Source organism: Sarcophilus harrisii, chromosome 5 (genome assembly GCF_902635505.1).
Source record: "Sarcophilus harrisii chromosome 5, mSarHar1.11, whole genome shotgun sequence".
Classification (NCBI taxonomy): Eukaryota; Metazoa; Chordata; class Mammalia; order Dasyuromorphia; family Dasyuridae; genus Sarcophilus; species Sarcophilus harrisii.
The window spans coordinates 267,594,562-267,621,221 of record NC_045430.1 but is presented as its reverse complement, the minus strand read 5'-3'; the positions used below and the strand labels follow the sequence as shown (position 1 = coordinate 267,621,221).

The 26,660-nt window shown below is 43.3% G+C and overlaps 2 protein-coding genes across 5 annotated transcripts in view; both read left to right on the top strand.

The window, feature by feature from the left end:
- The window catches only part of OSBPL10 (oxysterol binding protein like 10), a 200,356-nt gene that overhangs the window by 133,711 nt on the left and 39,985 nt on the right, over positions 1 to 26,660 (top strand). For all 4 annotated transcript variants that reach the window (XM_031940428.1, XM_031940429.1, XM_031940425.1 and 1 more), the window contains one exon: positions 22,208 to 22,351. In XM_031940428.1, the coding sequence (XP_031796288.1) occupies positions 22,208 to 22,351 (144 nt within the window). The remainder of the gene's footprint in view (positions 1 to 22,207; positions 22,352 to 26,660) is intronic.
- LOC116419584 lies at positions 5,826 to 7,732 on the top strand. The gene has a single exon (XM_031940431.1). It carries the CDS (start codon positions 6,499 to 6,501, stop codon positions 7,219 to 7,221), a length of 723 nt encoding a protein of 240 aa, XP_031796291.1. The 5' UTR covers positions 5,826 to 6,498; the 3' UTR covers positions 7,222 to 7,732.

Below are 26,660 nucleotides of genomic sequence, written 5' to 3'. Positions count from 1 at the left end.
TTTTCTCAGTGTCCTCATCTATAAAATGGGCTGGAGAAGGAAATGGCCAATTCCTTCAATGTCTTTGCCAAGAAAACTCCAAATGGGGTCAGGAAAAGTGGGACACGCTGGAAATAATTAAATAGCAACAAAAGTGGGGTTTTGGTGTGAAAATAAAATGAAATAGTATTTGTGAAATGCAAGCCTTAAACTGCCGTCTCAGTGCTAGTTATCGATAATGATAACAATAAACCAAACCGCCCCACCCTCAGAGGGCTTACATTCTAATGGGACAGGACACATGCACATGTTCCTATACACGCGTATAGATGAAAAAATAAATGCAGAAGCATTTGAGGACGAAGGCAAGTTTTGGGAGGATAGGGCCATACAAAACCAAGACTTTCCAATATCCTTCACAAGGATGGCACAGTGGATAGAATATTGGCTCAGGAGTCAAGAATCTGTGTTCAAATCCAGCCTCAGACAATTAACACTTAGGCTGGTCACTTAATTACAATTGCCTGGCCAAAAAAAGGAAAAATGGTCTTGAGACCAAGAAGTAGATGGATCCTATATCTCCTGAGGCGGCCCTTTCTTCCTCTTGGGAAATACTTCCTGAATCAAGCCTCGATTTACCAATTTGGCACTTACCCAGAGATTCTGGTTCTGGCCTCTAGGGCTAAGCAGAAAAAACACCCTTAATCCCTATTGCTTCAAGACAGCCACCGTCATTCTTCACTCCCGGGTTGTCTTCTTCTTTTTCTTTTTAATCAAAGCTTTTTATTTTCAGAAATACACATGGATAATTTTTCAATCTTAGCCCTTGCCAAACCTTTTGTTCCAATTTCCCCCCTTCTCCCACGCTCTCCCCAAGATGGCAACTAGTCCAATATATGTTAACTATGGTAGAAATCTATGTGAAATCCAATCTATGTATACATATTTCCACAATTATCTTGCTGCACAAGAAAAATCAAATCAAACCAGAAAAAAAGAGAAAGAAAATAAAATACAAGCAAACAGCAACAAAAAGAGGGAAAATGCTGTATTGTGAACCACACTCAGTCCCCACAGCCCTCTGTGTGTCACCCCCAGTTCTTCATGAGTTGAGCATCTATAGCACCCTCAGTCAAGCATTCCCTGGGGCCTCCCCGTCCAGCCCAGACAGCCCCCCTTGCAGTTCTTGCCGGGCCATGATGCCCGAGTCCTTGCTGGTTGCTGAGCTTCCTGGCATCTTTCCTAAAATGTGCCCCCAGGGCTGAGCATGGTCCCCTCCATAGTGGAATGCCCACTGACTTCGGTTCTGTTGCATGTTGGGGTTCAGTTGTCGGAGCCCTTAGAGATCTGCGGCTCCCCAAAAACTCTGACTAGGGAGGGCATCAATCTTGGAGTTTCACAGATCCAACTAATTTTGCCAACATTTACATTTAGACGAGCTTTTAAGATAGGGTGAAAATGAGGCCATTTTCTTTTCTTTGGGATAAAAATCTAGAGTTGACTTAAAAGTAAATCTTCAAAAATAAGTTTCATTCTAATAAGATGCAAATGACTTAGTTTTGAGAACTCCCCATGGAGTTCTCGATTAAAAATTCAATTCCATTTCTCATAGACTAGCATATAAGGTCACCTATTCTATTCTAGCTTTGTGAGAAATTGCTGATTTCCTGGTTTTTTTTTTTTTTTTTTTTAAAGGAGATGATTATTGGATTCTAAGAGCCACAGTCTTGGGGCTAAAACCTAAATCTTGTTCATTTGGAGAATGATTGTGAGGGTTAGAGCTGAGAGGCCGTTTTACCCTTTAACTGAAGAGGAAACTGAGACCCAAGGACTTTTAGGACCAAGGTCACGTGGGTAGGAAGTATCAGAGATGAGATTTGAATCCAGGTCCTGCCTCTCCAGAGCCAATGTTCAGTAGATTAAAAGCTGAAAGAGACCATCGAGGTCATCTTATTTTATTAATGAAGTCCCAGACCCTTCAAGCAGGGGCTGGAAAATTGCTTCTCAGAGATACTCTGGAAAGAATTCTCTTTTTAATTAAATTTGTTTTAAAGTGCCGAGTAGTTCTTTTTTCTTCCTCCCACCTCCCTTTGTCTGACTGAAAGAGGAATAGCAAAAGTCCTCGGAACAGATATACATTGTCAAACAAAACAGATTTCTGCATTGACCTGCCTCAGATGATTCCTAGCTGTGAACTTCCCCCTTCCCCTCGCACTCTGCCTCAGTTTCCTCAATTGTAAAATGGGGATAATTGGATAGGTAGTGTCATGGAGGCAAGTAGTAGTTTGGACAAACTTGGGGAGGTACTGGAGGGGGAGGCCTGGTGTGCTATGGTTCGAGGGCCCCAAGGAGTTGGATGCTTCTGAGCCACCAGCACCATGAGGGCTGTTGTGAGCATCAGGTGGAGGAACAGCTTTGCCAGCCTTAAACCAGCAGGTGGGACTCTTGTCTCCAGAAACGGGCCACCCTTTCTGCATGTCTGCCAGGAGGAAGCTGGCCAGAGCCCTGCCGGCTCTGACATTCTGGGACCTGCGAGGTCTCTGCTAGCTCCAGATTCTAGGCACAGGCACCTCAGCTCCTGGCTCTGTGCCCGCAGCCTCTCCGGTCGGACGTCCAAGGTAGGACATGGGGTCGGCCTGCGGCCTGCCCAGGATCTGGCCCCCGTGGCCCAGATGCTTGCACATGGCCTGGTTATTTAGCATCTCCTTCTCTCCAGGTGCCTTCTGAGGCCCTGGTGCTGAGAGGAGGCCTTGGGCCACCAGTAGGGCTTGAGGTTTCCAGGGCCTGTTTGTGGTAGAGACAGTGATGTCCAACACACATTGGTCAGTGAGGGCAGGACGCTCCACTGACAGTTCTCCTTGGCAATGAAACACCATCCCTTGAGCAGAGGTCGTCGTTGGTCATCCCAAGAACCCCAGCAAATCCAGGGCCTTCTTCCTGTCCTGGTGGCCTTCTTCCTGCCTTGGCAGCCGTCCCCTAGCTGTCCTGCTGAGAACTGACCACTCTGCAGCCGGGCCTGATAGCCACCTGTCCAGGGACTGCAGCTGCGGTTCCTGAGAATATGAGCGGACCTTCTGGCTATCAAGATCTTGGCTCCAACTGACCGTTCAATGTTGGGAAGAGATATGGTGGAATCAGTGGGAATTATATGCCCCTGTCCACTTTGCTGTTTACCTGGAGAACCCAGGGACCCTCAGACAGGCTCACAGCTGAAACCTGCAAGTGGGCTCCTGGAGGGCAGGACCCGCTCTTCTGTTTGTGTCCCCAGTGCTCGGCCCCTAGTGCTTATGAAATGCTCATTCACTCATTCATTCAGGATCAGGAAGTTGCTTATACATCATTGTACCCATGAGTGTTAAGTTGGTACTGAATCAGTATGCCCGTGAGTGATAAGTCAGTCCTAGATCAGTGTGCCTGTGAGCAATAAGTCGGTCCTAGATCAGCGTACCGAGTGATAAGTCGGTCCTAGATCAGTGTGCCCGTGAGCGATAAGTCGATCCTAGATCAGCGTACCGAGTGATAAGTCGGTCCTAGATCAGTGTGCCCGTGAGCCATAAGTCGGTCCTAGGTCAGCGTGCCTGTGAGCGATGTCGGTCCTAGGTCAGCGTACCTGAGTGATAAGTCGGTCCTAGATCAGCGTGCCGGTGAGTGTTAAGTTGATCTTAGATCAGTGTACCTGAGTGATAAGTCAGTCCTGAATCAGTGTACCTGGATCAGTGTGCCCGTGAATGTTACTAGTGTATTTTTCTACACACAAATATATAGGTAAACATCTGTACATACACACTTGTTTACACAGTCATGTATAAGTGTATATGTACACATACACATGTGTGTAAATTCATGTATAAACACACACAAGCATGTTTATGCACGCACACACAAGTGTGTATGTATGTACACGCATATACCCATGCACACAGTCTCTGCGCACACACATACCTATGTATACAAGGCATCCTTATGAACATATATACCCATGTGCACACACATGTGCATATACATGCATATACCCATGCACACAGTGCATCACACAGAGCACCTATATGTGTGCACATGTACATACACATGTCTACAGGTACATATGTGTGTGTGCATACTTGTGTATAAACACATCTGTATATACCCAAATACATGCCCTCACACCCTCACGGCTGGATACATACATTTATATGTCTTTATGGATATACATATGCATGTAGAGGGATATAGTGTGGAGGTATATGGAAGAAAACCTACTTTTTCTATGTCTCAGTGAGCTAGCTCTGTAGGACTCTCAAGTGCCGATCTTCATTGGCAGAGGAGGTTTCCTCACTGGGAATCCCTCATCTGGACAGAGTTCTCTCTCTGTGTTCCCCTCTCCCCTTCTGTGTTTTTCCCATCAGCACTTAAGCTCCTGGAGGGGAGGGACCTTGTAGTGACACTCCCTGGGCTTAGCAGAGCACATAATAAGCACTTAATGTTTTATTCAGTCTTATCTCATTGGTCTGCTTGTAAATGCCTGTAAAGATTCACTCCATGGCAAGCTTCTTGAGGGCCGGGGGCTGTCCTGTTCCCGTGAGCTGAGCTGCGTCCCTGGCACATAGTAGGCACTTAATAAGTGGTCATTGACAGATGGAGCTGTTACATAAATACAGATAGACCCAGATGCAGGCGGCCGTGCCTATCGCTTACTAAATACACAGGCAGTTTTACATGAGCCAGAGGATCATGGGTTTGTAGCAAAAGTCATCCAGTCTAACCCTGCTTTTAACAGATGAAGAAACTATCAGAATGGAGGGACTTGGTCTCAGCTTAATTGGCAGGAGCAGAGGAACCAGGATTTGCCCCCAAGTCCAAAGCTGACAGCTTGTCCAGCCAACGAGGCACTTCCTGCGTGTCATGGTGGAACAATTGTGTTGGCTTTGGGGGCTTTATGATGATTCCTCTATCCTCGAGGTGAGACATAAGCAGGGATTGTGCCCCTGTGGGTGGGCCTTTTGCCAGGACACCTTGGAAACCAAGGGGCCACTGGGCTGAGTGTCCTGGGGTGGATTTGCTCCCAGTGCAGTTATACCAATGGGGCCTGGGCAGTTGAGGTACCATCTTGTTTGATGAGGATCATACTCAAAGATGCGCTTTGTAGTCCATTAACAAGGTTAGTCATGGCGCTTTTTTATTACAATTTACAGAATGATACTTTTTTCCCTCCCTCCAAAGAAAAAGTCTTGGCAGTTTGAGTGAGAGTCAGGAAAACCTGAGTTCAAATTCTGTCCCAGAACTGTGTGGTCCCAGAACTGTGTGATCCCAGCTTTAACCCCTGTCTGCCTCAGTTTGTCATTCGTAAAGTGATGATGATAATAGTGGTAAGGATCAAATGAGCCAGTGTGTGGTGCTTTGCCAACATGGAAGGGCTCTCTAAATTCTAGCCATTGTTTTTATTCTTTACACAAAAAAGTGAGGTTTTGATTCTTTTATAAAACTTCCCCCAGTTCCTCTTCCCGTGTTCTTCTCTATTGTGTCCTTTGGGGCCACATCCACAGCATCTTACTTTTGGCGAGTCACAGAGGATGGGTTTAAATGCAGAGGAGTCTTAGAGATGAGCCTCGTGAGGAGGGGACAGGCCCAGAATCGGTCAGTGAATCACCCAGCATCACACAGAGCCAAGTCTCAGACGTGACTTGTAGGGCCTGGAAAGGCCTTTTATCTGGCCTAGCCTTCTCATGTTACATCTGGGGAAACTCAGTCTCACGAGGCAAAGTCCAGCATCCCTAGCTGATCAGTGACCACAGCAGCCTTTGAGCCTGTTCCTCCACCATACCTGGACTCTTTCTTCTTCCCCACTTGTCCCACCCCCAGTCCCGCATTCTGGGCCAGAGAAAGCAGGCATCAGTGTGGGCTGATGATGATCCTGTGTCTCTCTTGTCGAAGATGAGCCTCCCTGCAGTGGAGAGAAATCCCTCACCAGCTCAGACGCAAGGGGATGATGCTTTTTTAGCCCCAGAAGCTCCAAGACCACCTCCCAAGGCTCAGAGGGGGCCTGATTTGTTTCTGTGGAAGGCCTGGAGCGCTTGGGTCCTCGAAGCGTGGATTTGATCCAAGAGAATCTGACAGTCTCCCCTCCCCCCCATTCTTTCCTCCTTCCCTCCCCCATCCCTTTCTCTACCTCGCACTGTTATATGACCTAAACAATTAGGGCCATTCCAGTTGGGTTCTAAAGCCCGGGTACAATGGCTGGGACCTTCTTATTGCAGCGAATGGGTGAATGATGCCCTAGATAGTGAAAGGTTCATCGTGGGCTCATTGAACTTTGCACCCTCCACTTCTTGTTCATCCTGCTGCCAGGAGAGTAGAAGAAAAAGAAAAGAAATGGAGAAGCAGAGAGGAGTGTGTCCCTCCTTGGCTGGTTTGTGAAGAGTGCCCGATGCCAGCCTGGGAAGAGATTGTATGCTCACTAGCACTTTATAGAGGGGACATGGGTCGTGTCCCCTGCCAGTTTCTGTAGAGGATGTGTACCCAGTGCCAGTTGATGAAAAGAGTATGTGCCCTGTACCAGTTGTGGAAGAGGATATGAGCCTGATGCCAGTTGTGGAGGAGAACATGAGCCTGGTGCCAGTTGTGGAAGAGAACATGAGCCTGGTACCAGTTGTGGAAGGAGACATGAGACTGATGCCAGTTGTGGAAGGATACATGAGACTGATGCCAGTTGTGGAAGGAGACATGAGGCTGGTGCCAGTTGTGGAAGGAAACATGAGGCTGATGCCAGTTGTAGAAGAAGACATGAGACTGATGCCAATTGTGGAAGAAGACATGAGACTAATGCCAGTTGTGGAAGGAGAACTGAGCCCAATGCCAGTTGTGGAAGAGAACGTGAGCCTGATGTCAGTTGTGGAAGAGAACATGAGCTCAATGCCAGTTGTGGAAGGAGATGTGAGCTCAATGCCAGTTGTAGAAGGAGATATGAGCTCTATACCACTTGTGGAAGGTGATGTAAGCCCGATGTCAGTTGTGGAAGAGAACGGGAGCCTGATGTCAGTTGTGGAAGAGAACGTGAGCCTGATGTCAGTTGTGGAAGGAGACGTGAGCCCGATGTCAGTTGTGGAAGGAGATGGGAGCCTGATGTCAGTTGTGGAAGAGAATGGGAGCCTGATGTCAGTTGTGGAAGAGAATGTGAATGTGATGCCAGTTGGGGAAGAGAATGTGAACCCAATGCCAGTTGTGAAAGAGAATGTGAGCCTATGCCAGTTGTGGAAGAGAATATGAGCCTGATGTCAGTTGTGGAAGGAGACTTGAGACTGATGCCAGTTGTGTAAGAACATGAGCCCATGCCAGTTGTGGAAGAGACTATGAGCCGGATGTCAGTTGTGGAAGGAGACTTGAGACTGATGCCAGTTGTATAAGAATGTGAACCCATGCCAGTTGTGGAAGAAAATATGAGCCTGATGTTAGTTGTGGAAGGAGATTTGAGACTGATGCCAGTTGTGGAAGAGAACGTGAGCTTGATGCGAGTTGTGGAAGAGAATGTGAACCCAATGCCCGTAGTAAAAAAGAACAACCCGATGCCAGTTGTGGAAGAGAACGTGAGCTTGATGCGAGTTGTGGAAGAGAATGTGAACCCAATGCCCGTAGTAAAAAAGAACAACCCGATGCCAGTTGTGGAAGAGAACGTGAGCTTGATGTCAGTTGTGGAAGAGAACGTGAACCCAATGCCCATTGTAAAAAAGAACAACCCGATGCCAGTTGTGGAAGAGAACATGAGCCCAATGCCAGTTGTTGAGGAGCCAGTAACCTCGTCCTTGGGTAAGTCCCTTTTTTGCTCCCTACATGGGGGGCTGACATGACGATCTCTGGGTCTGCCCTGAGGCTCCTCCCTCTTCTGTCTTCCCCTGGGATCCTCCTGCCCTTCTTGCTTGTAGCAATGGAGGAACAAGTTGTCATTCACTCAGCCTGATGGAGGGCAGAGTCAAGGTCACCCACCCAAGGGAAAAAGCGGTCCTGACCCTTCCTGTCAGACATAGCCACGACACTGCCCATCCATGGACATTGTTTTCTCTCACCTGTACATGAGGTGGTTGGATTAAGTGACTTCCCAGGGCCCTTCCAACTTTTGATCTTGGATCCAAATACCAAATTGCTAATAATTTTATATGAAGAACTAGAGGAGGAAAAAAATAATCTCTTCTGGGGCTTATTACCTTTTGTCCTTCACTGACTTAATGAATCGATATGTTTTTATTAAAACACCTTCGATCCATTGGCCAATCAACATTTATTAAGAACCTACTATGTGTGCCAGGAACTGGATCAAGTGCTGTAGCATGACTCTTAAGGCAGTGCTGTTCCCTGGTCAAGGTGTTTCTTTCTTTCTTTTTGGATCAAGGTCAGTGTGATGGAAGAGAATCACAACCCTTCAGGGGGATAATTGAATGCTGAATGATTAGGAGGATCTTTGAATTTGTGAAACGTTGCCCCTTGTTCTCCTCAGAGTTAAGTTTTTAAAGTCCCAGGCTTCTCTGTTGTGTTTAATATTGAGATAGTGCTAAACACAGCAACTGAAACAGCATGAAAACTGAGATAAGCCATGCTGTTTCAGTTTTTGTGTTTAGCATTGAGATAGACCATGTTGTTTCATTTGCCGTGTTTAATACTGAGATAGACCATGCTGTTTCAGTTATCATGTTTAACACTGAGATAGACCATACTGTTTCAGTTGCCGTGTTTAGTACTGAGATAGACCATGTTGTTTCAGTTTTCATGTTTAACACTGAGATAGACCATGTTGTTTCAGTTGCCATGTTTAATACTGAGATAGATCAGCCTGTTGCTTCAGTTGCCATGAGCTGTAAGTCATACTGTGGGGTTGTAGAAGAGAAAGCCAGTCTTGACACTGGCGGGGGGAAGGGGGAACCTGGTGATATTTATGGATTGCTTGACCATGAAAAAGGTCACGTCACCTCTTAGAGTCACTGGGGAGCTCTGTAAGCCTAGAAGTGATAGGTATTCATCGTTCTTTGGAAGAAGTCTTTCCACACTAATGGAATGGTGGTTTTAACTCCCTCATTCCCGGACCCTTTCTTCTCCCCAAATTATAAGTTTAATTCAGTGAGATACAGAGTAACAGGTTCTTCAGTATTAGAATGACTGGACACGTAAAAGAGCTATTGTGATCACTTCATTATGCTGTGCCTCAGTTTGCTGACTGTAAGACTGAAGGGGCTGTTGCTGTTAGCACTGCACACCTAGCAGCTTGTCCTCTGTCTCCCAAAGCTTTATGCTCTTTAGAAGATGGACCGGTTCCTTCCTTCCCCATGATGTCCCGACTGCAGCTAAGCTGTCTGGTGCTGGGGGCCTTCGGTTGACCAATCTAGGCAAATTCTCCATTGCAGTCTCCCTTCTCTACCACCTCCTTTCTTCCCTCTTAGGCAAGCCCTTTCATCTACCAATCAATTGTATTTTTGGGTAATTCTCTTAACTCTTTCCTTCACTGTCTTCCAAGTCGTGGTAGGTTACTGAAGGAACAACTTCTTCTTGCCTTTTCCTTTTGCTCCCATTCCTTTTTACCTTTTTTTTTTTTACATTTGGCAAAGGATGGCTCCAACCATGACTGAGGAGTTGCAGAGAATTTAATTTTAATTCCTAGTAAATTGAAAACACAATCTTTGAACTCCATTGTGAGCTTAGGCTTCTTGTGAGTTAATCTGGGACCCACACCACCATTTACAGTATTTTGGGGGGAATATCTTCTCGTTTTGAAACTGATTGATGGTTGCGTCCTCAAATTCATGTGGAAGAAAGTGGGAAAAGGAATGATTATATTTATTCCCTGATGAAGCAACTTGTTGTCTTAGGAGTCCTAGGGAGGATTTTTTTTTCAGAAATGGTGCTTTGGTTGTCATTTAGGGACCCACCAAGAAGCTTCCTTTCCCCTTTCAAATCCTGTGCTCACGATGGGGAAGGTTTATTGAATATCTTTTAGAGTTTAATTGTTTTTTAAAGGTGTCTTTATTTCTGTCAAATATCAAGCAATTATGGTATGAACGATACTAGAGATTCAAAGAGGAAATAAATAAAATAAACTTTCCCTGCCTTCCGGAAGCTTATTCAGTTGAGAAGAGGAAAGCAAGTATGAGAGACAGAATGGGAGATAGTAAGGCGCTTACAAAGCACAATAGAGATTAACAGCAGAAACACTTTACTGTTAACTGGTAGCAGAAAGGCTTCATCATGGTGGTTGGTGTTGAGATCACCACTGCCCATCCCTCCCAGCTTAGTTGACATATTGGTTAATTCTGTTGAATTCTTTCTTAATTTTTTGTTATAAAGGATAGTTCTCTATGTGTGGGAGGGAAAAGCCATTTGGGGAAATGAAGGGTGAAATGAGGAAAGATAGTAAAATGTATGATTATTTTTTAAAGAAAGGCAAGCCAACAAAACTGATGATGTGGTCCCTGGGATACCTTCTTTAAAAGTTAAGCCAGTCAGTGGAGGGACTTGGCTGGGCTTGGTGGAGGATCAGCAGGGGGAAAAAGGACTTTCCCTTTTGCTCTAGACCTTGGAATTTGAAGGCTGGAAAAATTCTGGAGCTTGCTGGGATGCAGATTAAAAAAGAATCGGGAAATGTTTAACATAAAAAAGAATACAATATGACAGAGATCCTGCTACTTTGTGGTTTTCTAAGTTACAAGCAGGCAGCCTGTCCCATTTCTGTTTGGTTTGGGCTTGACACCAGGGTGGGATGTCACAGAACCTGAGGGAGAGTGAAAGGAGAGAAGGGAGGATGTTGGGAACCTCAGAGGGTGGGGACACGGTCTTGCCCTTTGGGGAATTCTTCAAGTGAAAGGGATGTTTTCCCCTTTGCTGTAATGCATTGGGTGGTTGCTCCTTGAAGGCCGGGTCTTTGGTTTCCTCTTGACCTTGGGTCCCCAGCATGATTCAGAATAAAGGGGACGTTCCGTCTTCTGCAGCTGTGGCTGTTGTCTCTCTATGCTACCTCAGGGTCACAGTGTCCCAACCATCTCTGTGCACATGGAGGGGTTCTCGAGTCGTGTTAAAAGGGGTTTTACAACTTGGATCGTGTGAGCATTTAAATGTCCCTCCTGTCCCATTAAAAGTTATTGGGGTTGATCTTGTGATGGAAAAAGCCATGTGCACCCAGAGAGAGGATTGTGGGAACTGAGTGTAGATCACAACAGAACATTCTCACTCTTTGTTTGCATTTTATTTTTCTTTCTCATTTTTTCTGGTTTGATTTGATTTTTCTTGTGTGCACGATAATTGTATAAATATGTATGCATATATTAAATTTAACGTATATTCCTATCATGTTTAACATAAAAAAGTAAAAGTTATTGGGGTAATGAGGTGAACATTGAAGATGAAGTCAGGAAAGGCTCCCAGTAAGGATCCTGCCTCTTATAGTGGGACCTGGACCAGTGAACTAACCTCTCCGAGCCTCAACTTTTACCTCATCTGTAAAATGGAGAAGTAATCATTTTAACTACACTTTTAGTAAGCTGTGAGGCCAAAATGTGATAAAATGTGTAAAAAGCATCTGTTAAAAATAAAAAATGGGGACAGCTAGGTGGGGTGGTTAATCCAGCCTCAGATGCTTTTTAGCTGTGTGATTCTGTCTGCCACAGGTAACTCATCTGTACAATGGGAATAATAACAATACTCACCATGCAGAGTTATTGTGAGGATCAAATGTATATGTCTATAAGCATGTATGGAGATACATATATATAACATACACATAATATTTGAACATGTATGTATATATGCCCATCCACAATACATATAAAATACACATGTGCATACATATATGTATGTATCTATATCTGTGCCATTAATAACAATAGCTAACATTTATATAGCTCTTACAGTGTCCCTGGCACTGGGCTAATGGATCCTGTTGAATCCTTGCCACGGGCCTGGGAGGGGCCTTGGGAGATGACCAGCCCCTTGTGTCACTTGAGGGCCTTTTCTTTGTGAAAGCCTTGGCTTGGACCCATGGAAAGAAACAGTGAGAGAGGCAGTTCCTGCCTTCCTGGAGGTTAGGATCTAGAAGGGGAGACCAGGCCTCACCCATATGAGATGAGGAAGACAGCAGGGTGGGAGCCTTGTTTGCAGAAGCGAGGGCCTACTGGGGCCGCCCACTGCCCTCCCTTTCAACTTAGTTGACGTATTGGTTAATTCTGTTGAATTCTTTCTTAATTTTTTGTTCTAAGGGGCCCTGTATGTGTGTGGGAGGGAAGAGCTATTCAGGGAAATGAAGGTGATGAAATGAGAAAAGATAGCAAAACGTATGATTATTTTTAAGAAAGCCAAACCAACAAGACTGATGTTGTGGCCCTGGGAAGCCTTCTTTAAAAGTTGAGCCAGTCAGTGGAGAGACTTGGCGGGCCTTGGAGCAGCAGCAGATCGCGGGAACTATAGCTGACATTTGGCCCTTCCACTTTGCCAAATCCTGTCTACAAGTCTTTGAGGTCGGGGCCGTTAATACCGGTTCTGTAGATCCTTAAATGACTTGTCTAGAATCTCACATGGAGAAGTGACTCTCACAGGATTTGAAGCTGGAGATTCCTAATCTCGGCTCCTCAAGCATATGTTCAGTGCGATTGTGAGCACGCCCTCGGGTGCCCCAGGCGGGACTTCAGATCCCAGTCCCTTCCAGGCAGCCCGTCCCCTTCCTCAGCCAAGGGCGCCCAGAGCCTGATGGGGGACAGCTTGCCATTAAGTACGTTCTCAGTGGATTGATTTGCCTCCTTTCTGACCTTGTTTCTGGGTCTTAGAGCTCTTAGCTTTTTGGGACCGAAGACTGATTGGTTCGATCCAGGATAACACTTGCTGAAGAGCCAAGGGTTCGAAGGGTGAGTTAGGGGCTATTTCAGCAGCAATGCAGAAGAGCAGCTTGAAGCACGAGGCCAGGAAGACCTTGTGCTTCGTTTTCTGACATTTACTGACCTGGGACCCCTGGGAGATCACTTAACCTTCCTCTGCCCTAAGAAAATCCTGAAGTGAGTGTGTCTGATGTGGAGATAGAGGTTCCACCTCGGAAGTTCCCCTGAAGGAGAGAGACTCACATGGATGTGTCCCCCCAAAAGCAAAGCCCCCAAATCCCTGATATGTGATGACTGTGACGAGAAGGATCAATCAAAATTCAGGAGGCAAAACACAGACCAGAGAGCTGTATTGGAGGACTGGCTGGGGCACTTATTCTCTTGGGACGTCAACCCACTGAACTTTCTGAGCTTGTTTTCTCATCTGTATAATCCTGATTGTGTGACTGCTTGGCTGCCCACCTCGTGGGGTTGTGGGGAATGAAATGTACCCCTTAGTCTTGAGAGAAGAGGCTGGAGGCCAGGGGAGCCCCTCAGTCAGCTACAGGGGATGGGATTGGGTCACCCGGGGGTGTAAGAACAGAGGAAGATTTTGGCCATGATGGTAGGAGGTGGTCAGAGATGTCCATGGCAGACAGTGCTGGAAGCGGGCAGGGAGGGCCTGCTGCCCGGCACTGTGCCCACAGGACTGGGGAGGGGTCACTACTTAATGGCCTGGATACTGCAGCCAAGGGCCCTGAGTGTTTCAGGAATCAATGTCACCTTCACTCTGGAGGTTGAGACTGTGGCCTGTGCCTCATCACGGCAGCTTTTTGTTTTATTCCTGTTAGAGAGGAGAGCTTGTTATCCTTCTGACACCTTTTTCTTGCTTCGTTAATGTCTGCAAAAATGAAGCAGAAAAAAAAATCTATTCTAAGTGGGAATGTTTTATGTAGCAGCAAGCACAGACTTCGCTGAGATCCTGGGACTTCTGTTCCTTCTCGGCACTTGACCTGATTGTTAGCATTGCCTGCTTTAACATTAACTAAGTAGATATGGCAGCCAGTGCCATAACTGACTAGAAACTCCTTGCAGGCAGAGACTATATTTTCCTTCCTCCCTTTCTCCCTCCTTTCTCCTTTCCCTTCCCTCCTTCCCTCCCTTCCTTTTTTCCCTCCCTCCCTCTTTCCTTCCCTCCTTCCATCCTTTCCTTGTTCCCCCTCTCCATCCCTCCCTCCTTCCCTTCCTCCTTTCCTTCCTCCCACTACCATCAGTTAAGCACCTGCTGAGGAAGGTACAAATTGTGGATAAAACAAATTCCCCAACCTCATAGGGCTTCCATTCTGGGTGGGCCCCAGACTGTTGCCCCATGAGTCCACCATAGGGCATCAGGAGAGGTCCCGCCCCCTGCCTGGTTTTCCTTTGGCCCTCAGCTTTTTGAGAGTCTGACATCCATCACCATGTTGCTGCTTGTGCGTCCTCCATGTTGGCGGCTTCTTGGCCCTTTTCTTTGTCCCAAGTAAGAGCTTAAATCCTTTTTCTGCTGCGTAATGAGGCAAATGCTTCCAGCTTGTAAATCAAAAACCATTATGTAGTTGGAGAGTCTACAGATTGTTCCTCCAATGCTTTTAGGCCATTAAGTAATTTATATCTAAGACAATCATCTGTGTAATCTGCATTAAGGGGACATGTCGGATTAAAGGGATGTCTGTGACTTGGGGCGGCCCTGAGTGGGCGATTGCTGTTGCTATTGATTAAAAGAATATCACGCTAATCGAATCCTGCTTTTCAGGGTCTGTTTTAGCATCCCCAAGTGAAATTTCCTGCAAATTGCCAGATGACCTGATTAAGAAATTTAATTTATTTTTATCTTGAGCTTTTTTTTCTTTTGCAAGTTTGGGTTTTTCCTGTAAATGTATAAAACATGAGAATTTTTCATGATGAAAAAGTGGTTTCCCTCCCCCACACCTTTTGAAAGTTCTTGATTCCTAAAGGAAAGTAAAATATTTTTTGCTAATACCACAGCTTTGGAAAGTGATGAAAAGTGGGGAAGGAACAGTCCATTTTTGTCAAAGAGGAATCTGGCAGCATCTTGAAAACCCTAAATAAATTTAATTTAGTGCTTCATCATCTGCTTCTATAGCCATTATTGATCTAATTCAAAATACCCCCTGGCTTTTTGTGTCTCTGTTGGATGATTTATTGATTTCTGCCATATGTTAGCCAGTAAAATCCTTGGAAGTTTTAAGAGTTTTTGAAATGATTGGAAGCATAAAAGGAAAAAAGTAAAATGAAAATAGATGGTATAGTAATATGGCTTCTTGAGTTGAGGGACTTGTCTTCTCCAGCTGGGACTTAAGCCTTGGAAGTGCCCCCGAGATACTTGTCATCTCAATATAGGGGTGGAGCAGTAGTGAGAGAACACAGACTGACTTTAATGAAAAGTCCTCAAGAAACAGATGTCATTTCTCAGTCATGTCTGACTCTTTATGACCCCATTTGGATTTTTTCAGCAGATGCTGGAGTGGTTTGCCATTTCCATCTCCAGCTATTTGACAGATGAGGAAACTGAGGCACACAGGATAAAGGGACAAGCCCAGGGTTATACAGTTGGTTAGTGTCTGAGGTCAGATTTGAACTCAGGAATTCCTGACTCAGGCTGGTATTTTATCTAGTGTACCATCTAGCTGTCCTTAAAGTAGCACAGGGAACAGGAAAGTGGGTGTAATGATAACAGCAATTTCATGGTATCTCCTGGGAATCTCCAGGTCAGCTTGAGGTGGAAAGATTATTCACAGAAGTACTTTGCTTTTTATTTTCAAAATATATGCAGAGAGTTTTCAGCATTCACCTTACAAAACCTTGTCTTCCAAATTTTTCTCCCTTCCTTCCCCTATCTTCCTCCCCTAGGTGGCAAGTAATTTATTATATGTTAAACATGTGCAGTTCTTCTATACATATTTCCACAGTTATCATGCCGGACAAGAAAAATCCAATCAAAAAAGGAAAACAAAACAAGAAAGAAAACAAAATGCAAGCAAACAACAACAAAACGAGTGAGAATGCTATGTTGTGATCCACCCTCAGTTCCCACAGTGCTCTCACTGGGTGTAAATGGTTCTCTCCATCACAAGATCATTAGAACTGGCCCAAATCACCTCATTGTTGAAAAGAGCCACATCCATCAGAATTGATCATCATATAATCTTATTGTTAGTGTGTACAGTGTTCTCCTGGTTCTGCTCACTTTACTTAGCATCAGTTCCTCTAAGTCTCTCCAGGCCTCTCTGTATTCATCCTGCTGATCGTTTCTTACCGAACAATAATATTCCATAACATTCATATACCACAACTTATTCAGCCATTCTCCAGTTGGTGGGCATCCACTCAGTTTCCATTTTCTCGCCACTACAAAAAGGGCTGCCACAAACATTCTTGCACATACAGGCCCCTTTCCCTTCTTTAAGGGAATAAGCCATTGGGATATAATCCCAGTGTTGGATTAAAGGGTATGCACAATTTGATAACTTTTTGAGCATAGTTCCAAATTGCTCTCCAGAATGGTTGGATCATTTCACAACTCTACCAACAATATATTAGTATTCCAGTTTTCCCACATCCCCTCCAACATTCATCATTATCTTTTTCTGTTATCTTAGCCAATCTGACAGACTGTTCTGGTATCTCAGAGTTGTCTTAATTTGCATTTTTCTATTCAATAGCGATTTACAGCATTTTTTTTCATATAATTTGAAATAGCTTTAATTTCTTCATCTGAAAATTGTCTGTTCATATCCTTTGACCATTTATCAACTGGGGGAATGGCTTGTATTCTTAAGTTCCCTATATATCAGGGGTTCTCAAACTATGGTGCACGGGCCAGATGCGGCAGCTGAGGACGTTTATCCCTCTCACCCAGGACTATGAAGTTTCTTTATTTAAAGGCCCACAAAACAAAGTTTTTGCTTTTACTATAGTCTGGCCCTCCAACAGTCTGAGGGACAGTGAACTGGCCCCCTATTTAAAAAGTTTGAGGACCCCTGCTATATATATTTTAGAAATGAGACCTTTATCAAAACCCTTGGATGTAAAAAATTTTTCCCAGTTCTATGCTTCCCTTCTAATCTTGGCTGCATTAGTTTTGTTTGTACAAAAACTTTTTAATTCAATATAACCAAAATTATTCATTTTGCATTTCATAATGTTCTCTAGTTCTTCTTTGTCCATAAATTCCTTCTTTTTGAAGGACCATTTTGATGTTATCTTCATATAGGGCATTAGGTGTTGGTGAGTGGCTAGTTTCTGCCATACTGTTTTCCAATTTTCCCAACAATTTTTGTCAAATAGTGAGTTCTTATCCCAGAAGCTGGAGTCTTTGGGTTTATCAAACACTAGATTATTTGTTATTGACTGTTGTGTCTTGTGAACCTAACCTATTCCACTGATGAACTACTCTGTCTCTTAGCCAATACCAAATGGTTTTGATGACCGCTGCTTTATAATTTAGTTTTAAGTCTGGTACAGCTAGGTCATCTTCATTTGCATTTTTTTCATTAATTCCCTTGATATTCTTGACCTTTTGTTCTTTGAGATGAATTTTGTTAATATTTTTTCTAGCTCTGTAAAATAACATCTTGGGAGTTTGATTGGTATGGCACTGAATAAGTAGATTAATTTAGGTAGAATTGTCATCTTTATTATATTAGCTCAGTGTACCCATGAGCAATTGATATTTTCCCAATTGTTTAGATCTAGTTTTATTTTTCTGAAAAATATTTTGAAATTGTGTTTGTATATTTTCTGGATTTGTCTTGGCAGGTAGACTCCCAAATATTTTATATTATCTACAATTATATTAAATGGGAATTCTCTTTCTCTTGCTACTGGACTTCATTGGTAACATATAGAAATGCTGTTGATTTATGTGGATTTATTTTCTATCCAGCAACTTTGGTAAAACTGTTAATTATTTCTAGTAGTTTTTTAGTTGATTCTCTAGGATTCTGTAAGGATACCATAAAACCATCTTCAAAGGGTGATGATTTGGTTTCCTCATTACCTATTCTAATTCCTTCGATTTCTTTTTCTTCTCTTATTTCTAAAGCTATAGTGAACAACCTCCTGATCTTATTGGGAATGGTTCTAGTTTATTCCCATTGCATATAATGTTTAGTGATGTTTTTAGATAGATGCTGCTGATCATTTTAAAGAAAACTCCATTTACTCCTATGCCTTTTAGTGTTTTTAATAGGAATGGGTATTGGATTTTGTCAAATACATTTTCTGCATCTATTGCTATAATCATGAGATTTGTTTGGTTATTGATGTGGTCAATTATGCTAATAATTTTCCTAACATTGAACCAGCCTTCCATTCCTGGTATAAATCCTATTTGATCATAGTGTATTATCCTGGTGATAAGTTACTATAATCTCTTTTCCTAATGTTATATTTAAAATTTTTGCATCAATATTCAATAGAGAAATTGTCCTATGAATTTTCTTTCTCTGTTTTGACCCTACCTGTTTTAGGTATCAGCACCATATCTGTGTCATAAAATGAATTTGGTAGGACTCTTTCTTTCCCTATTTTTTCAAATAGTTTGCATAGTATTGGAATTAATTGTTCTTTAAATATTTGGTAGAATTCACTTGTAAATCCATCACAGAACCACTTTTTACTGAGAGATTATTATGTTCAAATTCCTCTGTAAAGAGCTTTAAGGGATACAAAATAGTTACTTCCTTTGAGCACCTAAGTGATTTAAAAAATGGATGTAAAGACTTTTAGAAGACAGATTTCCATTGGTTCAGAAAAAAATTACAAATTTAAAATGAATTTGACAATATAATTTTAAGTTTTACTAGTGGGGGATAATGATAGGGAGGCATCTACAAGATTGATGTGGCCACCTAGGGAGCTCTCTCATGTACTCATAAAATATTTTTAAAGAACATATTGAAGAAGGTGTGTGGGGGGGGGAAGAACACAGAACCTAGGAAAGTTCAGAAGAGAGAAGGAGAACTGTAAAAAGAGTGTTTCAAAGGCCAATGTTCAAAATGAGCCAAAGCTGCTGAGAACACCAAATAAGCTTTTTTTAAAGTATTTTCAGTACAAGGAAAGAGGCAAACCTACTTCTTGGGGTGGCTGTTACAGTGTTAACATGTAATAAAAATAGTTTATTTCTATATGGGACTCTGTGACTTAAAACATTCTTTGCTTTAACAACAACTGGATAAAATCTCAGTGTTCTAATTCCACATCTGTTCCTGTGATACTATACTGTTTCCTTTTTCTCTTGAGTTTCCCAAAAATAAGGACATGTATCCAACAAATGTTTATTAAATGGTCGTACTGTGCCATACTAATGCCATTTCTGGCTTGATGGGGTCTGAGGCTGGAGCTGGAGAGATGGTGCAGATATAGCAGCTTCGCATTTTGGCAGAGCATAGGACTATTTCACTCAGTACACTTCTGATCTTCGTTGCTTCCAGATGAGTTTTCCAGAATAAACTCTGTTCATGTCCCTTCTTCCTGAGCTCCAAGACCTGGCTCCCTCTGCTAAGAAAGAGAGAGAAATCATCTGGCCCCTGTATGTCGGCTCGCTCTCTTATAGGAAGTTCACTTTGGTGAACTTGCCACCCTGCCTTGGACTTTCCCATGTTGGGGTCCCTTGATTTCTGAAAGCCCAAGTGGAGTCCCTCCTCCTCCCTGCCCGCCATCTTTCCAGCCCATCCCAGAGGAGTCTCTCCCTCGTCTGAAACCTTCGCCTCGATCTAGTGCCCATGACCCACTCACTGGCATTTTGAATCGTAGAGGTCAAAGCAGGGTGCCCTGGGATGCCTCCAGAACCCTAGGGTCATTGACTTAGGAGTGGAAGGAGTCCAACCTTATCTTTTTCAGGCTGGGAGGCTGAAATGCACACACATGTCTGTTAACACATATATACTATGTAATGTAGCGATACACGCATATTATAAAGCAAATACAAATATGCACATGATATACATTTTACCCATTGGAATATATGGGCATGAGGTAATACATTCTAGATAATGCATGTGTGTGTATCCTTAAATACATATTCTTATGTGTATACAGGTATACCACACGCATACGGTGTAACTCACCATGCATATGTGAAGCGCATACAAGCAGCACAATACATTGTAACCTGCTTGTAGTGTGTGGGTTAACCTGCCTCTTTGTGTGATAATAGATGGAATTATAATATATGTACACAGGTCACGTCTGTGCACGTAGCCATCCCCTTTAATCCTCACAAGAGCCCTGGAAAGTAGGTGCTGTTATTTGTAGATCCACTTTGTAGATGAAGACAAGAATAGCTTGTTCAGAGTCACACAGATCACCTGGGGTAGAGACCCCCGAATCCACGGCTGTCTCCACTGTTCTGCCCCGTCCCCACCACTGGGGGTTCAGTTTTTCTCCCCCATTGCCATTCCTAACACATAACACACACAGATACTTACACACACATTCACACACCACACACCATATACACACAGTACACACAAACACAGAGATACAACACACATATACATACAACACATACAATACACATACCGTATGCACATAGTACATACAGAGACACACAATACACAGACATCATATATACACAGTAAACACACACACAAACACACACACACAAAATACACCACTCACAATATACACCCCCTTTTGTTTTCTGTTTCTGTAATTTGCTTATAACCCCTGCTACGGTCACCGTTGTGACCCTGAACAAAGAAAGCCCTTTGCTCTTCTCACCTTTGCCCCCCATGTCACTAGGGTGAGGCTTCTGGAGGGGGTTGGAAGGACTGCAGTGTCCAGGAAGGGCTATAGGGCAACCGGCCGCCTTTCTCTGGTCAGAACACTTGACCATTACAACAGTGGTAACTGTCATTCCTCTAGAGTTAAAATTTCCTGTGAACTTCATGTTTTTATCTCCTTTGAGCTCAGAGCATCCTGGGCTTTGGGAGGAAGGGGCATCATGTGGTTAACCCCATTATGTGGGTGGAGAAGTTAAATGGCTTTGCATGGGGCCACACGTCTAATAAATGTCTGAGGCAAGATCCAAACTCAGGTCCTCTGGACTTGGTGTCTATGAGCTTTCTTCTCCCCCAGCCCTCCCATCTTATATTCAAAATGTCAGCTTGTATTCAAGGGCCAGACCCACGGCTCCATTTTCTGTAAGGTCCGAGGAGTCTGAGTTAGCTGCCAGGAGGCTGGAGAAAGTGCATCCAGTGAACAAGAGGAAGGTCCCATTTTGCTGGGACAGGGAGGAGCTTCATCCTCCACACATGAGTGGGTTGGAAGGCAGAAAGACTCAGGAACCTGACAAAGTTAACAACACTGTTACTGGATGGGGGTGGGGAGAGAGCTTATCGCCACTGTTCCACCTTAGCCAGTGTAACAGGTGCCACCAGGGTCAGCGTAGCACGCTGATGATGTTGCCGACATATTTGTCCCATGTTTATCAAGGAAGTGGAGACATCGACAAGACAAGCTGGGTCATTATGGCCCCTAAAGTTACCCATCCTATAAACCAAAATGTCTTAAACTGTGGGTTACAGCCCCTATGGGGTTATGTAACTGAATGTGGGGGGCTCATGAAATTATGATTTATTGTCAATAAACATTTGATTTGTATCCCTAGTTTATATACCTGGGGTTGTGTAGAAATTTCTCAGGTGAAAGGGGGTCACGAGTGGAAAAAGTTTCAAAAGCTAAACCCAGAGTGCTCTATGTAAATAAGTCAAGCCTCAGTTTACAAAATTGTCCCCAACCTGCACTTTGACCAGGCTGACATCTGATCTTGGGAACTTAAGCTAACAGGGATATCAGATTTTACTCCAGTCTTTTCATTTTACAAATAATGGCCCAGAAAGAGAAAATGACCTTTGGTCACTTTAAGGGGGTTATCTCATACCCACCCTCCCTTGCTTTGGTCCTCTTGGCCATCCTTCCATAACCAACCTGGTCTAGAACTTCCCAGGTGAGCTGAGTATGGGGGGGGATTCTTTTGTTGGACTAGAGGTTGTCTGAGGTCCCTCCTAACTTTAAAACTATGAGATTTGTCATTTGTCATCAGTGATATAGTCCAATTGGGTTGAAGTAAATTAAACTGTAACTGTAAACTGTAAGGGGTCATCCTTCCTCTTATTTCTCCCATCTAGATAAATTCAGAATGCCTAATTGGTCAATTCTTGTTTTTGTGCCCTGTTCCTTCCGGTGCTCAATAGAAACAATTCTCTAGACAATTAAACAGCCTGCCTCTCCCTCCCCAAGTGTTGCTAGCTTCTCCCACCAAAGGATGTTACTGTGCAACGCGAACCCTAGGTCTGGACTTGGTAGCCCCCTGTGCCCATTCATTATGGTGCTGATTTGCCCATTCCCTGCTTTGTTCCCATCAGGTTGAAGGAGAAAAGGAAATATCAACACACTCCCAGCACTGGGGTGAGCAACAGCTTTTTCCCGCATATACGCCAACTTCTCAACACCAAATTACATCTTCTCCATCAGTGATCCAACAAGAACCAAAAATCGGGAGTGCCTCGGTAGGTGGATCGAGTTTGGTTGGGAATTTCTGGATCGGTGGTTCTGTGCTCCTTCCCTTCCCAAGCTTTGCTGCCATGTTTTGTTTGCAAAGTTTGCTGAGAGATTGCCCTTAAGTCGGAGGCAGAACAGCCAGGTCTCCTAGGTCTGTGTTTGGGTTTAGAGAGGCTTCCGCTTGGAACTTGGGGTATATCCTAATTGAAGGTGTTGTCCTACTCATCATTGATGGCAATGAGCTGCCCCTAAATGCTTACAAACTTAACACGTAGCCAGTCTTGTTGAGCTCTTTCAGCTCAGCTCTGTTCTGGGTTTAAATATTGTAAAACAACAACAGAAAAATCCCAGCGTGAGGAATGCATGATTAATTGATAGGTGAGGTGAAAATGATCTGCAAATCTTAGTGGACTTGCAGCTAGCTTGATGTGATTTAATGTGAACCCTCCGAGCTAATGACACAGTGGGTTCCATTAAAGGGGGCAGTGTGTTCAGAAAGTGAGAGATGTTAGTTTCATGGTACCTGGTATGATCTATTTGAGGGTTCTGTTCTGGCTCCAAATTTGAAAAATAGAAAACCTTGAGGAGAGCAGTCAGGATGGTAAAAGGGCTTGAGACCTTACCTTCAGACCTCTGGTGAAATCTCCCAGAGATGATTGGCCTAGGGGAGTGATGGACAGGAGGTGCAGCTTCAGGCACTGACATGGAGGTAACCGGGGGAGAAATGTCATCTGCTTGGCCTGCAGAGGTCGCTTCCGGCCCTGTGGGAGGAGAAGCTTCCTAGGATTTGAACCGTCCAAAGGGGCAGGGCTGCCTTGGCTTGGGGGAAAGCTTATTTTCATGAGGTCTTCGGGTGAAGGGTCCTGGATAATGTCTCCTCACAGAGGACGTTTTGGGTAAGACTAAGAATAGGTTGGAAGGTAGGGGGAGGCCCACAGAGGCCAAACCTAGAGCTTATAGGTGGTGGATGTAGATTGGAACCCAGGGCCTCTGATTGGCAATGCAGACCACCCTCCCTCCCTGGATGGCTTCCGTATTGGAAATTCTGTGAACCGCTTGCTCATTCTTGTCTGTGGCCCTCGGTTTGACATGATTGTGTCTGGAAATTGTAAGAGAAGGAGACTTTACAGGAGGCACTGCCTTGGTGGCAGGCTATAGCAAGAAAGTTCTATGCATTTTAAATAACATTTTCCCCCAAATCTAAGAGGAGGTAAAAAGAGAGGTTATAATGTTAGGAGAAACACTAAACTGAAGCCAAGTTCTTATCCTGGCCAACTTTGGTCTTTGATATAGAAACAACCTCTGTATTTGTGGCAAAGAGTAGGATGGGAGGGACCAGCCTGTAAGCATAAAAGATGCCTTATACTCTTAGGTATAGCACACAAAGTTTCTGTGTTTTTCTTTATTAGAAGAGAGCTCATTTGGGAGGGAGTGGGAAAGAAGACAGGAAAGAAACATTATTTCCAGAAAAGAATTGGGATTTTTAAAAATAGGTCTGAAAATTTCTTTAAAAAAAATAAGTTTAGGGAAATAATAAATATGGAAAGAACAACTGAATTAAAAAAAAAACCGAATAACAAGCTGGTTTTGATGGAGGATCATAGAAATTGATAGAAACCAGTAGCTACCAAGCAGATTAAGAAAGTTATCAATAAAAAAAGAGCTCACAATAAACACAGAAGAAATTAAGAAGATCATCAGAGAACATTTCAAGCAGGTATAAGCTAACAAAACAAAAAATTTGAATAAGATGGATAATTATCCACAAAAGTATAAATTATCCACAACAAGGAAGCAATCATTTTAAATCAAGTAATTTCAGGGAGAAGTCAAGTTCCACTGAACTGCTATACGCACACATATCCACACACAGAACACACACACACACACACACACACACACACACACACACACACAACACACACGTACCCCAATCCCAAATGGGCCACAGAGGTTTTCAAGTAAATTCTTTTAAGACCTTCCAGAACAAATAATTGCTTTACTACAGAGATTTTGCATAAATACAGAGCAAGACAAAATGATTCCCAATATCTTTTGGGAAGCACATATGGGATTGATTTTAAAAGCCGGCAAAGATAACATCAAATGGAAAATTCTAGTGCAATTTTTCTATTTAATATAGATACAAAAATACTTAATAAAATAGTAGCTAATACTAGCACATAGCAGTGCTTTAAAATAATGATTGATGATAGCTGAGTTATACCAGAAATATCTGCCCTATAAATACTCTAAAAAGATGTAGCAAAAGCCTTTGTAAAATACAATTTTCTTTTGTGATTTAAAAAAAAATACTTAAAAGAATAGTAATAGAGAAGATTTCCTTCAACACGACAAAAAATTATCAGTCTCAAAATAGGAGTTTATACAATATGCAACAGAGAAATCTTAGAAACAGTTCCACTAAAAACTGGCACAAAATAGTGGGGCTCATTTGTGTCACTTAGATTTGGTAGCATATTGGAGGCAAGGCAAGACGCATTTATGAAGTACTTACTCTGTGCCCGGCTAAATTTCTGGTGAGATTAATTCAAGCAAAAAGAAAGACACTTTTTGCTCTCAAGGAGTTTGTATTCTACAGCAAAAAACTTTGTATCTAGACTTGCATGAGATCTTAATAAGAACAACTAGCAAACAAGTCTGAAATTCTTTTCAGGGCTATTATATGTGCACCCTGTTTAATCTGGTCACTTTCTTGAAGGTGAAAGTAACTAGGTAGCTAGGTGACCTGAATTCAGACCAACTCATTTTCCTGAATTCAAATTTGGTCTCAGGCACTAGCTGTAGGATTCTGGTCAAGTCACTCACCTTGTCTGCCTCAGTTTCCTCATCTGTAAAATGAGCTGAAGAGGGAAATGGCAAACTCCTTCAGTGTGTCTGCCCAGACAACTCCCATTGTGATCCCAATGTGATCCAACATTAGTCTCTATTCTACAGGTTATCAGAGATAATGAAGTGTTTCCTACAACACAGGACAGAGAAATAGGATCTGGAGTGGCAAATGAAATCTAGACATTGGTTAGTCATTTAGAAGGTAGGGAAAAGGAGGGTCTGTGGACCTAAGCCGTCTCTATGTGAGTTCCATGACAGGCAGGAGGACTCTGTGCCTTCTGAAAGGGAAGCAGCTGATTCTAGTGATGGTGGGCATTAACGCTTAATCTCCCGAGGGATTGAGGAAGGAGACCTGAGCGGGAGGGAGGACGAATTCTTACTGAGGTTACCCATGCAGCTTGTTGTCCGGCAGTGGAAAGACAAGGTCGATGGTGTCCCCAGTCCATATAATCAAAACATAACAGGGAATTTGTCCAAATGGATTGTTAGTGTCTTCCCCTGGGGGTTCATGTAGGTGCGACTAATATTGACAGAAGGATCCTGGGAAGTATTAGAAGGAAATGAAAGACCTTAGTGGCTGAGGTGGGTGGGTGTCTCTCTCGGGGTGACCCAGTTGGGGCAAAGCCCCAGAAAAGATTGCAGAATTGAAAAGTGAACAAAGGCAGAAAGAGAAGGATGGCCAAGATTTGAAATTTGAATTTCTGGACCATGACTTAACATATAAGAAGGAAACTTTTTTGGCCAGGAACGGCCTCTCCTTCACATGGGCCAGGAAGTCTTATCTTTGTCTAGAGTTTTACAAATCTAAGCAGAAGAATTTTTTTTAGAAAACCAAAGAATGTATTCAAGCCAGATACATAAACCTCTTTAGGTTGGAAGAACATCCAGAAAATCACAAGATGCAAAAACCCAAACAACAGAGGAACATGAAGTCCGTCTTCAGGTTTTGGAAGGTCCGTTCCATGCAAGAAGAAGGATTGGATTTCTCCTTGTGCCCCGGAGACAGGATTAGGAGCAGTCGGTAGAAGTGGGAAAGAGATAAACTGAGGCTTGCTGTAAGAAGAGCCTTCCTATGACTTTGAAAAGTTTGAAAGTGGTATGCCTTCTGGAAGCAGTGGGTTCCCCCTCAAGATCTTCCAACAAAAGCCTGATCATAACTAGTTTGTGTTAGAGGAGACTTGTTTGTATAGATCCCATCTGGCCTTATGAGGTCCCTTTAAATTCTGAGATTCTGTGATGATCATGGAAATAAAGCAAGGTTCTCCCTAGTTGAAGGATCATTCCTTGCTTTATGGATAGGTCAGACTGATAAAGCAAAAATATCAACATTTCCCAAATTTATTTACACTGCCATTCCAAGGAAATTAGCAAAAGGCCAAATTACAAAACTTTTTTTTTTAATCACAAATTCATATAGAAAAATAAAGAGCAAGAATATCGATATGAAATCTGACATAAAAATAG

Coding starts and splice junctions, on each gene's coding strand:
- LOC116419584 (XM_031940431.1), top strand. CDS start 6,499: ATGTGCCCTGTACCAGTTGTGGAAGAGGATATGAGCCTGATGCCAGTT.